We start from the raw sequence: 14,054 nt of genomic DNA, 5'->3' as shown, positions 1-14,054 counted from the left end.
CTCCCCCCGTCGCTCCCAAACCGCCATCCATCCTTGGTACAGCAGCAACCATACAGCAACACAACGCCAACGCGCTTGTCACTTCCGGGCTCAGATTGCAGAGTTCAATCAACGCTATGAATTAGAGCTGTCCGCTGCTGTAGTCTGGATGAACTGACACCTGTGGTAAGTTTCTTTTTCGTTCCAGGTGCCGTTTGGAATGCGCTTTAGGTGTGCTGGGATACAGATGCGTCAATTTATGCCCCAGAAATACAGAGACAACTCTGTAAGTAACGAACTTTATTCTAAAAAATTAAAACATGACATTTCCCATGTTGCTGATTTTATTATAGTGTCCTTACGAATGTAGCACAGTAGAGTGTGTGTACAACGTGTTCAGCCACTTGCTAGCTAACGTAGTATTACCGTCTGAACCCAAGTAAAAGAGTCTCCCACCAAAATGAGAAAAAAATCGTAAAGAGACCCAGCTAACGTCAAGTCATATTTTAACTCTCCGCTGAAAACTCTAGGTATGAATGTGTTTAAATGGCATTGTATTCCATAGCCTATTATTTAAGACAGGCTATACCCCTGCTTGATGTGTTCTTGGACTAAATGTGGTAATTAGGCTACCTCGTATGGCCAGCGCCGTGAACATTGTTTTTCCATAAATACCGAAATTAATTTTACAGGAGTCAAAAATGACGCAACACGGTTTGAAATATTTTGTTTTGAAATTCTAAATCGGAAGTTATCTTGCCACTGTTGGTCGGTTGGATGGATGGCACTTGTGCTCTTGGATGTTGCAGCTTGAACATCTGTAGCTGTTATAACCACCATTATAATGACATAGGCCTACAATTCACAATATGATGTGTGTCTTTGTTTCATGATTTCAGTATTTCTGCATGTGAGCATGCTCACTATATGGTCATTGTAATAAGCACATTTTTACATGGAGGTGAGCTTTTATAAACATCAGCACACTATTATTTTATAGGCTATTTAATACAATTATAAAATGCAGACAAGTATCACACATTTTATAACTGTGTGTTTTAATCAAAGGCAAGAAATGAAAATCTGTCACCTCACCACGCCCTCACTTACTTTTACAACCTCAAGCTGCTTGCCACTTTTAAGATCTATTTACACAGCTGAAGTGAACTGGCCTGCGGCAACGGTTATCAAATGATGTAGGTCCATTAGAGTGCTCCCGTACCTACAGACAGAGATGTTATTGTCTTGCAAGGATGGTCCGATGTGATTAGAAAACACACAGACACACACTCTTCCTCCTTGGAAGCCATATTTCTCAGAAGGGCAAGTGAGGAGGACACAAGTCTGCATTATTATGGTGTTATAATAAATATACTTTTTATTGATTTGGCTGTTGTATAAATAGAGTAGAGAAAGGAATAGGTTCCTGACTGCCATGTCTGCCAGTAGTTTATGTCACCAGGTGCACACAAAAGCAGAGAAAAGCTGCAGTCTGATCCACATAATCCAACCAAATATGTTTTGTGCTTTCACACTCAATGAAATCGTACTTAAAACTCTTCCGTTGTTTTTAAAGCTTTTGATTATGTCACTAGTTGAAATAGATAAACACACTTAATGTGTGCAAATCTGTCTGCACCCCCACACAACAACGCACATGCACAAACCCACCACATGCTTCTCCTCTTTCTCTTTCACTCTCTCACACACACACACACACACACACACACAGTCTGACCCTTGAGAACGAGTCGTGTGTTGCTTCACAACAATGGTTATGTTGAACTTTCTGCAAAACTGCAAGGCCTGCCTGCTTAGCTGAGTGGGTGAAAGCACGATGACGTCGGCACACAAAAGACCCCATTCAAACAATCTCTTTAGGAAGCAATGATTCCTTCACACACACACACACAGACATGCTAGCTCACCCCACCACTACATAGACCATGTCAAACTATTACTCAATTAATCCTGTGAGTGGAGGCTGCCTGCAAAGCGCCTGCTTATTGCATAAAGCCACCCATTGAGCAACCACTAGGCTACATATTGCAACTACCCGTTGTTTGCTATTAAAGGTAAGAGATTAGAGTCATGCTTGCTTGTGTGTTGCTGTGGTGCAAAACAGGATCTTGATCTTGTACAGAGACAGAGAGGAGTTGGACTTGTTAATCTGGTTGCACGTGGTTGAATGTTTCTAAAAGCACTAGATCAGCCAGCTTGTCTCGAAACCAGGGTTGAACCTGTTTTTTTTCTGAGCGGTAAACAGTTAATCACGGACGCAAGGGATCCATAACACTTAAAAGGAAGGCATAACAGGTGATTATGATTGTTTTTCTAATCACACAGACGCATGTTTATGGCAAAGCAATGTGATAACATCATTACAGGTGTATCTCCATCTTTTTTCATACATAAATGTGTTTTAGCCGACATGCCTTTACAATACCAACAAGTTACAGCCGCCTCCTCTCTATGACTGCATCACCTTATCCACTCTGCATAGTCTGACTAGTGTTACCTGGTACTGCAGACAATAGCACTCCCCACTGTTATATCAGATTGCCATTGTTTAGTGCTACAGTGATTAGTTGATTGTTTAACAGAATTATCCAACAACATTTTTTTGTAATGAATGTTGTTCAGGACACTTTTCAAGCATCTATGCCAAACATTTACTGGTTCCAGCTTCTCAAATGTGCTGCTTTTCTCAGTTTCAAATCATTGTAAAATTACTTCTGGTCTTTGAGGGATGGTCAGCCTAAGCAAACAATCTGAAGACATCACCTTATGCAATGGCATGATTTTCCTGCCATTTCATTGTTAATAATCAAAAAGTAATCTATAATGAAAATAATCACAAGGTTTAATTCAATTCAACGTTATTGTCTTAATACATGTATGCATGATGTCTTCTGTGGCTCTGAAGGGAGCCAAAGCATGAAAAAGCATGGACTGATACTATATTGATACTTAAAATTTGTACCTGAGAGCCTGAGTTATAAACTGGGCGTGTGGAGTTTGAAGTATAGACAGGAATGTTTACCAATCAGGGAGGGTCTAACAAAGGAGATTGTGTTATCGGAAATTTAGGTTCCAGTGTTAGGTTCCCATGTAAGAAACCAAACGCTGCTTTGCTGAGTACCCCTTCCACATCTAATCTAAAACATCTTAAAGCCTTCAGATTCATTCAATACTAATTACTGCTTAACATTCTGTTTTGAAAATGACAAACCCAGTAATTGAGCTTTTTACAAAAGATAATGGAAATTAAAATGGTGGGTGCATTTAAAGCTTATCTTGCAGGCTAATATTTTTTACAGAAGACCTCAAACTTCTGCTCATTGTCAAAACAACAGTAGAAGAAGTTGAAGTCTGCCAGCACCATGCTCTGTTGATGCTCTGCTCTTTCCTCTAGTCTGATAGTTTATTTATTCCAGTTGCCTCCACTACTTCTCTGTGGCCTCCATTTCATCGACCTTGACTTGCTGCAAAAAATATGAATCGCAAGAGACAGTAAAGCCAACAAGCAAACAATGGATGATAGCGGGTGATGGGGTAATGCATCTCCTCCACCAGGGTGCAGTTTTGGTTAGCTGTAGTGCCTGTGATGAAGCAAGGCATCCAGGCTGGGAAACAAGACACCAAGCAGAACAACAGCGCTGTAGAGTCCACATCCCACAGGGAACAGATGCTAGTCTGGGAGAGCACTGCTGGTAAAATCCTTGATTTATTTACCAGTCTCAAAGGGACACTTGAGGGATGAGTGTATATGAAAGACAAGATGGTACAGACTAGTGCATGTCAGTGGGCAGTTTTGCGAGGATTTGGATGTAATGCTTCAGGGGAGGAAGGTGAGCCTCACCCTCATATGAATAATGAATTATTGCTGCTAGAATAAACTGCCTTCAGAATGTGTATGTGCGTGCATTCTCACACCAGTTTGACAGGTGGGATGTTTTCTTTTTAGCTGCACGATTTCAAAAACAGTTGATGGACTGAATAGAGTGTCAGTATGCATTATGGTTATTTCTCACACTGGTGGCTTCAAATGGCATTTAAACCGTACCTAACCGGATCTTCTCACTCTTGGTGTCGTTTACGTCTGTTAGACACGGCCTTTTCCCATTTCTTCTTTTTCACTGGATCTTCTGTTTTTTCCCTTTTTGTTTGTTTTTTTCTTATCTTTCCAGGCTGCTTTCTTTCTCTCTCTCTCTCTCTCTCTCTCTCTCTCTCTCTCTCTCTCTCTCTCTCTCTCTCTTTTCTTCTTTGATACTTGGTGACTGCACTTGACACAGGGACTGGAGGAAGGAGAAGGAACATTTCAAACACAGAAAATGTCCCTTATGCTTTTTTTGAGTGCTAGAGTAGATGTGTGACTTTTTGGTTAGGTTTCTCAATGGCATACTCTTATTTTAAACTAGTTTTACAATTAAATTAAACTATATGTCAGTTGTTGCTCTATTGCCACGTTAATGTCTTTTATTTTTCAGCAGTGTGGACCTGTGGGCATATCATTGCCAGGAACTACGATTCAAGCTCTCTGAAAGAAAGCAAGAAGGAAGAGAAGGGGACAGAAGAAAAGAGGGACTGACTTCAGCTGTAGGAGTTGGAACTTTTTCTCACAACTCGTCTTCCTCCATACTCTCTCCTCTCTGCTCTCCAACATCTTTGTAGCTTCACCAAGATGAAGCTGAAGGAGGACCTGAACCCCATGCTGCTGCTCCTCTTCCACCTCATGGTATGGATCTACACCTTCATCACCTTCATGCCCTCTTACATCCTCAGCTGGGTCTCCAGACCCGACGTGGGCTGCTGCGGCTCCGAGGAGGAGCGAGCCAAGAAGATGAAGGCCCTCTCGGTGCTGGGATGTCCCGAGGGACCATACCGAGCTGTGAGTGCCACTAAGAGGTTGGCGACGTCACTGCACCCAGGAGTGGACACCTTGGATAAGATGTTTGAGGACGCAGCCATGAGGTTCCCACACCGAGACTGTCTCGGGACGAGGGAGGTGATCAGTGAGGAGGATGAGCGACAGAGCAATGGAAAGGTGTTCAAGAAGGTAAAGAGTGATGCAGAAAGTGTGGTTAGAAGGAGGAGGAAATTGCAGAGGAAAACAGGAAAGGAAGGAAAGGAAAGGAATATACAACATATTATATATATATATTATTTATGTGATATATATATATATATATATATATCACATAAATAATAAAAAATCGAATAAGTGGCATAGAATAATGCATACTATAAAATGTACAAGAAAATAAATGATACATACAGTATACAAACATGAATGAATCGTCAAATGGTGCCCATATTTGTCCCATATTGTAAAAGTAAGATTGCCATGCCTTTTTTTAAATTTTAAAGCAGGTCAAGGTAATATAAAAATACTTTGAAAGCCTCAAATCGCTCAATCCTCACAGCCCGTATAGACACCGTCAGGACTGTTGTGATGTCAAAACTATACGAAATGTAGATAGAAAGTGCTGCTACAGTGCTGTTACAGTCATTCCCCGGCTGCAATGACGGTGCAGAGACGCCAAGAGTGCAGATGCGAAAGATCGGAAATGCTGACCAATCACAGCAGACTAGACTTTTTTTGGGAGGGGGGCTTAAAGAGACAGGCGCTAAAATGGAGCGTTTTAGACTCAGACTTCAGAGGGTGAATACAGGTATTTTCAGCCAGACAGTATGAGTAAAATAATGTGTGTTTTGAACATTGAGCATGCAAACATGTTCTAGTATAAACCCAAAATGCAAGTATGAACCTGAAAATGAGCATAATATGGGACCGTTAAGAGAGGGGAGATAAGATGAATATGGCATGACAAAAGGAAACAGGATAGAGAGATTGGTATTTGTTCAAGAGTATATCCAAAGTTTTTTAAAAAAGGAGTGGGAGAATGAAAAATAAGTAAAGTTCTGACAGACAGTTTTGGTGCTATCATGTAGGCTAGTAGTAGCATGTTCTATTTTGCTTTTAGAAAATGTACTAATTTATGCAACACCTGTATTCACAGATTAACTAAAGCATTGATACTTAAGCATTCATTGCAAACTTTGCCCAGCAAAACACATTGAAACAGTGTAATCTTTATGTTTTGGAGTATGCACCGTGCCTGCATAGTGAGGACTTTGCCAACTTTGACGCACAGTTGCCTACCATACCTCTGAATTACCCCGTTAAGCCTAAAAGCCTGATTCTTCTAATCCATTTAAACCTCACTGTTGAAACATTTAATGCGTCTTAGCTGTTTAGCTCCTAGCTGTTATTCCCAACAAGTGGAAAACAGTACTGGATAGTCATCATTACAGTGTGCCCTTCTGGGTTTGTGTGCACTGCCATTTATGTACCATTAGGAGCCAGTATAACCTCACTAATACATGCAGTAAGCTCTTGTGTTTGTTTTTGTCCTCCTACTGTCATCATTGTATGAGTGTTGAAGGGTATACCCAGATGCCTGCATTTGTCTTCTCCTCATGCATGTGATGACCATGAAATGCTACAGCATGAGAATGGTAGAAGAAGAAGAAGTACTTCTGTTTGGCAATAGTGAACTGTTACTCGCCTTCCTGTGACTTTTTAATATGAAACAGGCCAAGCATGTGGTTGTGGGATATAACTCGCAGCATTGTGCTTCTGTGGTAAAATGTACCCACTAACACACAATAAAAGGGGGAATCCTCAAATGTTTATTGGTCAGAATAATGCGGATAGATTTAATGGGTCAGTGCAAACTCTAAATATATATATATATAATAAATTAATTGTAATGATTGAGGACATTGCATCCTTCCTTCTTTTATCTACCATACATTTTATTTCCCCTTTGCTTCATCACTGACAAAAATATCACTGTACTCTCTTATTTCCTCCCACTCCCATCTCTCCCCCTGCAGGTAGTTTTGGGAGAGTACTGCTGGCTCTCCTATGCGGAAATCCTCACAGCAGCATCCCAACTGGGCAGCGGTTTGGCATTACTAGGTCAGCAGCCAAAAAACAATGTTGCCATCTTCTGTGAGACACGGGCCGAGTGGATCATTGCTGCAGAGGCATGCTTCATGTACAACTTCCCATGTAAGTCCAGCATGTCTGTGAGTATGGACACACATAAATACATAGAGGAGGGTGGACAACTAATGTTAACACTCATGAAAAGAGCTTAAAGTAACTACAGTAAATATATTTTATTTACATTGCATTAAAGGTGGGTCATACTCCGTTGCATGCCAGTTAGAAGCATTTCTCTCTTACATACAGTACATATGGCTGTCATATCCCTGTCGGTTTGTTCCACTCCTCTAGTTTGCCTATGCTGTTTGTATGTGTTTGGACAGGGCTCCAGACTAACTTTTTTCACTAGGAGCACTGTGGCCCCCAACTGAAAATTTTAGGGGCACAACTAGAAAATGTAGTGGTACACACCGTAAATCAACATGCTAACCAAATATTCACCTTTCTACTAATTTCCACTGTATTACTAATAAATACTTTGATAATAGATGCAGAAATTATAATGTTTACTGTTTCAAATTCAGCGTCACTTTTGAAGATGCAACATAGAAGGTAAACTGACAGCCCCATCGCTGTCATGACAGTAAAAGAAAATTTTTTTTTTTTTATTATTGTATTTGTATATTATATTTTAGCCTGTTTTATTTTCATCATGACTGTTTTTAATTGTTCTTTAATGTTTCATGTAAAGCACTTTGAATTGCCTTGTTGCTGAAAGGTGCTGTAGAAATAAAGTTGCCTTGCCTTACAACCTCAGCCTGTCAGTCAGTCCCCAGGGCATAGAAACCACCGTTGTGTCTGCTCATCATTAATATCATATCTCAGCAAACGCTGTCTGCGTCAAGTTATGAAAAACTGTAACCACACTTGAAACCACTTTATCGGCATTTCTGTGACTCACTGTGGCTTCAACTAAACTGCAGAGCTGATGTAGTTTGCATCGTCTGCAGCTCCGCGTGTGTTTGAGTGTGTGTGTCAGAGCTCTGCTCTCTGTCAATTTTCAGAGAGGACAGGTAAGCTTGTGCTTAACATTTAACGTGTAAAAAAAGGGGGCAAATTTACTGGTCGCACATGTGCGACTGGATGTAAAATTCAGTCGCACACTCTCAAATTTTGGTCGCAAAATGCGACCATTTGGTCGCAGTCTGGAGCCCTGTTGGATATTGTAATTTTAGTTTTCTTGCTTGAAAAATGACAAAACATTGGTTGATTATCAATTGATTACCTAATTATATTATTATTATTATTATTATTATATTATTATAAGACAGTTTACTTTCACATGATCTATATTTGGTTTCAGACATTTGCCATTCTGTTTTAAAAAGTCAAGAAAACTCTCCGTAGTATAACTGCAATCACTTGCAATACTCAAAGTAAAATATCATTATATTTTTACTTTTTACTAATTTATAGCCATTTCTGTTTGTTTTATGTTTGTGTTTGTGTGTGTGTGTGTGTGTGTGTGTGCACATGTTAGGGTTTGCAGTGTACAACTTGTAACATGCTGGGCCCAGCTGAGACCGTAGAAGGTCAATCTGTCCCTTCTGCTTTGCTGTTACATAAGCGTCCCACTTCTTTCACTAATTTTTTTCTTCATCTGTTTCATTTTCTTGTGATGGAAACACTCAAATAATGACAATGATGCATTTTTATTTTATACATGTACAGCGTTGCCACTTATACATTGGATATACCATTTGTGGATAGCAACAAGGCTTCTTGCTTTTACTGGAAAACAGTTCTTTAGGCATGTATCACCATCATCTTTCTCATTTTTCAAATGTAAAAACGTATTGTAGTGTGAAATTCTGTACCTGTCAGCCAAAAATAGTTTTTGGTTTCCTCAGCTGAGCAGGTCCAGATGAATCATTTCATATTAGCACAAGGCTGATTGTTACAGGTAACATTATAAGAGTTGTGACATAAAAAAATATATATATATATATATTTAATAATTAATATAATTACTTACATGTAAATATGTATAAGAAAATCACAATAAGTTCCTTTAGGGAAAAAAATGTGTTTCACTGTGACAAGAACCTGCCTGTTTGTAATGTTAACAGTCAAACTACAGAGAGCAGTACAACAGCAGCTTATTGTCCTAAGGGATTCTGTGCTGATTTACTCTTTAATATGTTCTGTGAGTTGCATTCAAAGAGTACTTTCTTTACTATGAGCACCCACAGCAGCACTTTAAGCTCATTAAATCTTTCTAAATGTCCTTGAAGGACCCTTCATTTCCTCTGTGTGCTTCAGTTTATGCTCCAATAAACTGACATGCTTTTAAAATATGCTGCAAGTACAAGCCAATAAAGCATCTTTATAAAACATATTTCTCTCTTGCAAACACAAACATTGGGACAGTGGAAGGCCCGGGGCAGTGGATAAAACATAGTGTAGGGAGTTGGGGCGGGGTGCAGAGAGGAGTTAAAGGTTGGAAAGAGCGATGGAGGAAGAGACAGGGGGGAGGAAAGTGAGGGAGAAAAGTGAGGGATGATGGCGTCAGAAGAGGGGTGAGAGAGTCTACGTGAGCATCTGATGTTGACAGAGGCATCAGGGAGTCAGCCAAAGGCCCCCAGTGAACTCAAACACTTTCTGTGTGTGTGTGTGTGTGTGTGTTGTGTGTGTGTGTGTGTGTGTGTGTGTGTGTGTGTGTGTGTGTATTTTATTGGCTTTTTGTCAGAAGGCAAATGTGCTCATCATTTGTGAGTGATGTGTCATATATGTGAGTTAAATTAATGAGATGTAATAATGTAATGGGCATCAATTACACAGCATATATTCTGTACATAATGCTGTTGTCAGATAAAGACATCATAACTTCAGTTTTGGCTGCTTTAATAATAATAATAATAATAATAATAATAACCACGTTTATTTCACACGTCATCAATGTACACAATCCCACAAGGTACAATGATCATATATAAGCTTTCTATGTCTTAACGACCCTCTCAAGACCCCATTTGTGAAGTGAAAAATGCAGAATGACCAAGTTAACACAAGGCTGATTATCTCTCATATTCTTCATCTGTTGCTACAGAGTGGAGCCTAGAGGTTTGTTATGTCTTAAAATGATCTGTGGTGTGTTTGTGTGTGTGTGTGTGTGTGTGTGTGTGTGTGTGTGTGTGTGTGTGTGTGTGTGTGTGTGTGTGTGTGTGTGTGTGTGTCAAGCTGGAGCCCAATCTAGTGTTTAGATCTCACGGCTGGAGGTGTCATGGCCCCTTATCCACACTCACTCATTCACACACAGTAGCAGAGCAGGAAGTATTGGAGCTCCATGACGCAAGAATGGGATGTCACTAAGCCCTGTCCCATAAACCCATGTGTCTGTGACTATGTGCCAGTGTAGGGATTGTGGGTTATAGACCTTGCTGCTGTGTGTTTTTCTACCTCTCTCTCTCTCTCTCTCTATCTGTCTATTCTCCTGTCACCTTTCTCTCCCTCTTTTTCACTCTCTTTCTCTGTCTGTCTTTTCTCAGATGCAAGGGTTGACCTGAAGCTAGTTTGCTGCTGGCACTCTGATCTTTTAACACACACACAAGCACAAAACAAGCAGGCACTTATTCACACAGCAAAAGCCATGTATTTAAAGTCCCTCTCCACTTAAAAATGTCCTTTGCTTACTGTTACTTCACTTGTGTATGTTTGAGCATCACTGTGCAGAGTTTGTCACTAGAATGCAGTTTTCACATTCATCTGCTGAAGGGAGAACGATTCTCCCAGCTCTTCTTAAATCTGAGTACATACAACAGGATTTGTGACATCACACCTAGTTTGGAGCCAATCGTGGATCAGTATAAAACGTGTAAGAGTGTGCTATGGAAACTTGAAGCCTCCAGGTCACATACACTGGGAATAGATTTTTGATTGAAGTAGGAGACATCTTGTGTCCAGCAGTTAAACTTTTGAAATGAACAATATTTACATATTCATTGATTCTGGAATTTTCAATGAGTGAGAAGAAAATGTAATTTTTAAGTTATTTGATATATTTTCTTTGTTGAAAAAAACTCTAACACATCAGGCACTGAGTATTTTTTATATAAACATGTTTGGAGGGGGTCTTTAAGGAGTGAGCCGACTCCTCAGACCATCATGAGATGTGATACGTCTGATTCTGTTCGGCATTGATTGATCTAGGAAATGTCAGGGGAAAATTAAAACCTTCTGAAATTTTTAAAGTGGGAAAAGTCAAGGTAAATGGCCCAGTCAGTCTAAATCAGGTGGGGATGAGAGAAAAAAGTCACTGCTGTACTGTACAGGCTAATGTTAGCCTGGTGACACCACATCAGATGTGAAAGACACTGACTAGTCAATATCTGATTTTAATAAAAGGTATCAAACTCTAACACTTAATAGCTCCAACTACTGATGCTCCTATGTATGCATGCAACACTCAGACATATGCACTTAGTCATAACACACACACGCCCTCACATACCAATACTGTTTTTATCCCCAAAAGAGTGCTTTTCAGGCAGTGAGAGCTTGTGTCCCATTGGCTCCAAGGCTGTGCTGAGGCCTCTTGAGGTGCCTGATGATGTCATTGGTGTGGGTGGGGCAAAATCAGCAAAAACTGAGCGGTGTAGACAGAGTGCACGTACATGGTCCATCTTCACACATGCTTCATTGGCTATATGATGACTGTATACACACACACAAACACACAAACACACAAACACACACACACACACACACACACACACACACACACACACACACACACACACACACACACACACACACACACACACTCACAGACACTTGTCTCCAAGCTGGTTTCAAGACATTATTCAAATTTATTTATTCACAAATGTAAACATTTAGTCCTCTTTTGCTCTTGGTGTATTTATGTATCATCTTCTACACCTGTTTGACTAAGGGGAAAGGCAACCCATGTACATTATAGTGCAGTCCAATGCCATAGGTTTCCAATAGAGTCAGCACACAAACAGGTATAGCAATAGTTTCAACAAAACAGAACATTTTAAGGTTGACAGAGACATCATATAGTATTTATTGCAGGGCTATTGCAATATATTTAATCTATTTCCTTTCTCAGTCAATTTACAGACTGCATCTTCAAACCTTCAAACCTCAAGGATTTGTTTAGTGACACTTCCCTTGAATTTGGCTTAGACATCTGGCAGACATTTTGGGAAAAGGCACACTGATATGGAGATATTGTTGACAGCGAGCCCGATCACAGAAGAAAAAAAAGTAGACCAAGGCTATGTATCAGAAAGTGAGTTTGATTTGGTCAGTCTTTCTATAGGTTAACTTATAGATGTGCACTTTCTCTACATTACAGTCAGCAGGGGCTGTTACATTATGTGTAGAAATGATTAACTGTGTTACATGACTAGTGTGTAAATATGACGAAACAAGGCCAGTAGATGTACAGTATATGTTTCAGTCATTTGTGATAAAGTGTTTGTTTTATGGGTGTGTGTTGCAGTGGTCACCCTTTACTCCACGCTGGGAGGTCCAGCCATTGCTCATGGGCTGAATGAGACTCAGGTCACCCTTGTCATCACCAGCAGAGAACTCCTGGAGACCAGACTCAAGGTTAGGATACACTCCAACACACAAACGTATACTGAAAATCAGTTCACACATATTTAAAGATTATAGGGAATATGGCATTCATTACAAAGCTATAGGCAAGCAGCAGTATGTAGGCATCTTTAGCATATTGGCTTATTCACAATGACACTTCCGGTCTGTGCAGAGGAGGGACATGTAGGTGTACAGGTATAACTGTGTGTGTACAGTAAATGAGGATCAGCAAGTATCAGTACTTATATTGTTTGGAGAAACACTGTTGAGTATTTGGTCTCGATAGAGGGAACTGCCACACTGGTTGTAAATTTTCCGTATTGCCCAATACTCCCCACAGACTTCTCATGTGCAACTATGCACGTTTAGTTTAGTAGTTCTGTGGTAATCGGCAAATAAGACAAATAGTATCAAGCAGTGATAAATGCATATTTGTGTAGCCCAATACCACATATCTCAGTGGGCTGCAAAGGCAAACACCAGCAACAGCTTCTGGCCCAAAACAATTTTGTCCCAAAAAGCATAAGGACATAATGAAAAAGTACTCTTGGAAAGGAAAATTTAAGAGATCCGCCCTGGAAGATAGAAGTTGCAAAGATTTAAGTTATGCTTGAAGGTTGAAAAGTAAGGTTTTCAGTTAATAAATAGAATAAAATAGAATTACAAAAAGTCCTAAACTGATATAAGAAGTCTAAACAAAATATTACATTTTGAAATACACATTCCTTCGTCTCATTCTACAGCTCTATTCCTGCGAAATAAAAAGCTAAGTAAACTAAGACTTCCTGGCATCAAATTGTCTCTTGTGTAGTATATGACTACAACAATAATATTAAGGCCATTTCTAGGCCACTGTTGAGGCAGTGCTGACTGAGGAGAGGCAGAGTATGTCACCATAGAGACATAACAATAAGGAGATGTGCATATGCCTTATGTTAAGGGCTGTTTTCAACAGGTTGAATCCCCAAATACAAGACGGCATAAACACAGCTCCTCTGCTCACTCTGTATGGGTTTTTACTTACTTGTCTAAGAAGAAACCTGGTTTTCATCATGTGCTGCTTGTCATATTTGTGCTTACGTGTGTGTGTGTGTGTGTGTGTGTGTGTGTGTGTGTGTGTGTGTGTGTGTGTGTGTGTGTGTGTGTGTGTGTGTGTGTGTGTGTGTGTGTGTGTGTGTGTGTGTGTGTTTGTGTGTGTGTTTGTGTGTTGTGTTGTGTGTGTGTGTGTGTCAGGCTATCCTTATTGAAGTTCCGAGACTGCAGCATATCATTGTAGTGGATAACACACCAACCTCGTGGCCCGGCTATCCACGTGGCATCAGTGTCCACAACATGGCTGCCGTTCAGAAGCTGGGAGCCAGGCCTGAGAATGGTAAGCTTCAAATGTAGAAATAATAAAGCACTTTCATGTAAAAACCTATTGTAGTTTTTATTGAAAGCAGCCAGCCCCAAGCACCTAAAACAAAAGAGCATATTCTCATCAAACCTA

General features: G+C 40.1%; 1 protein-coding gene across 1 annotated transcript in view; it reads left to right on the top strand.

Moving 5' to 3' along the window:
• acsl3a (acyl-CoA synthetase long chain family member 3a) overlaps nucleotides 1-14,054 on the top strand; it is a 29,846-nt gene continuing 15,792 nt past the window's right edge. Inside the window, exons 1-5 of the mRNA XM_039788733.1 lie at nucleotides 1-165; nucleotides 4,470-5,038; nucleotides 6,883-7,060; nucleotides 12,465-12,574; nucleotides 13,799-13,937. Of these exons, the coding sequence (XP_039644667.1) occupies nucleotides 4,664-5,038; nucleotides 6,883-7,060; nucleotides 12,465-12,574; nucleotides 13,799-13,937 (802 nt within the window). The 5' untranslated portion in view covers nucleotides 1-165; nucleotides 4,470-4,663. The remainder of the gene's footprint in view (nucleotides 166-4,469; nucleotides 5,039-6,882; nucleotides 7,061-12,464; nucleotides 12,575-13,798; nucleotides 13,938-14,054) is intronic.

Source organism: Perca fluviatilis, chromosome 2 (assembly GCF_010015445.1).
Source record: "Perca fluviatilis chromosome 2, GENO_Pfluv_1.0, whole genome shotgun sequence".
NCBI classification, from domain to species: Eukaryota; Metazoa; Chordata; class Actinopteri; order Perciformes; family Percidae; genus Perca; species Perca fluviatilis.
This window is presented reverse-complemented; position numbering and strand designations above follow the sequence as displayed.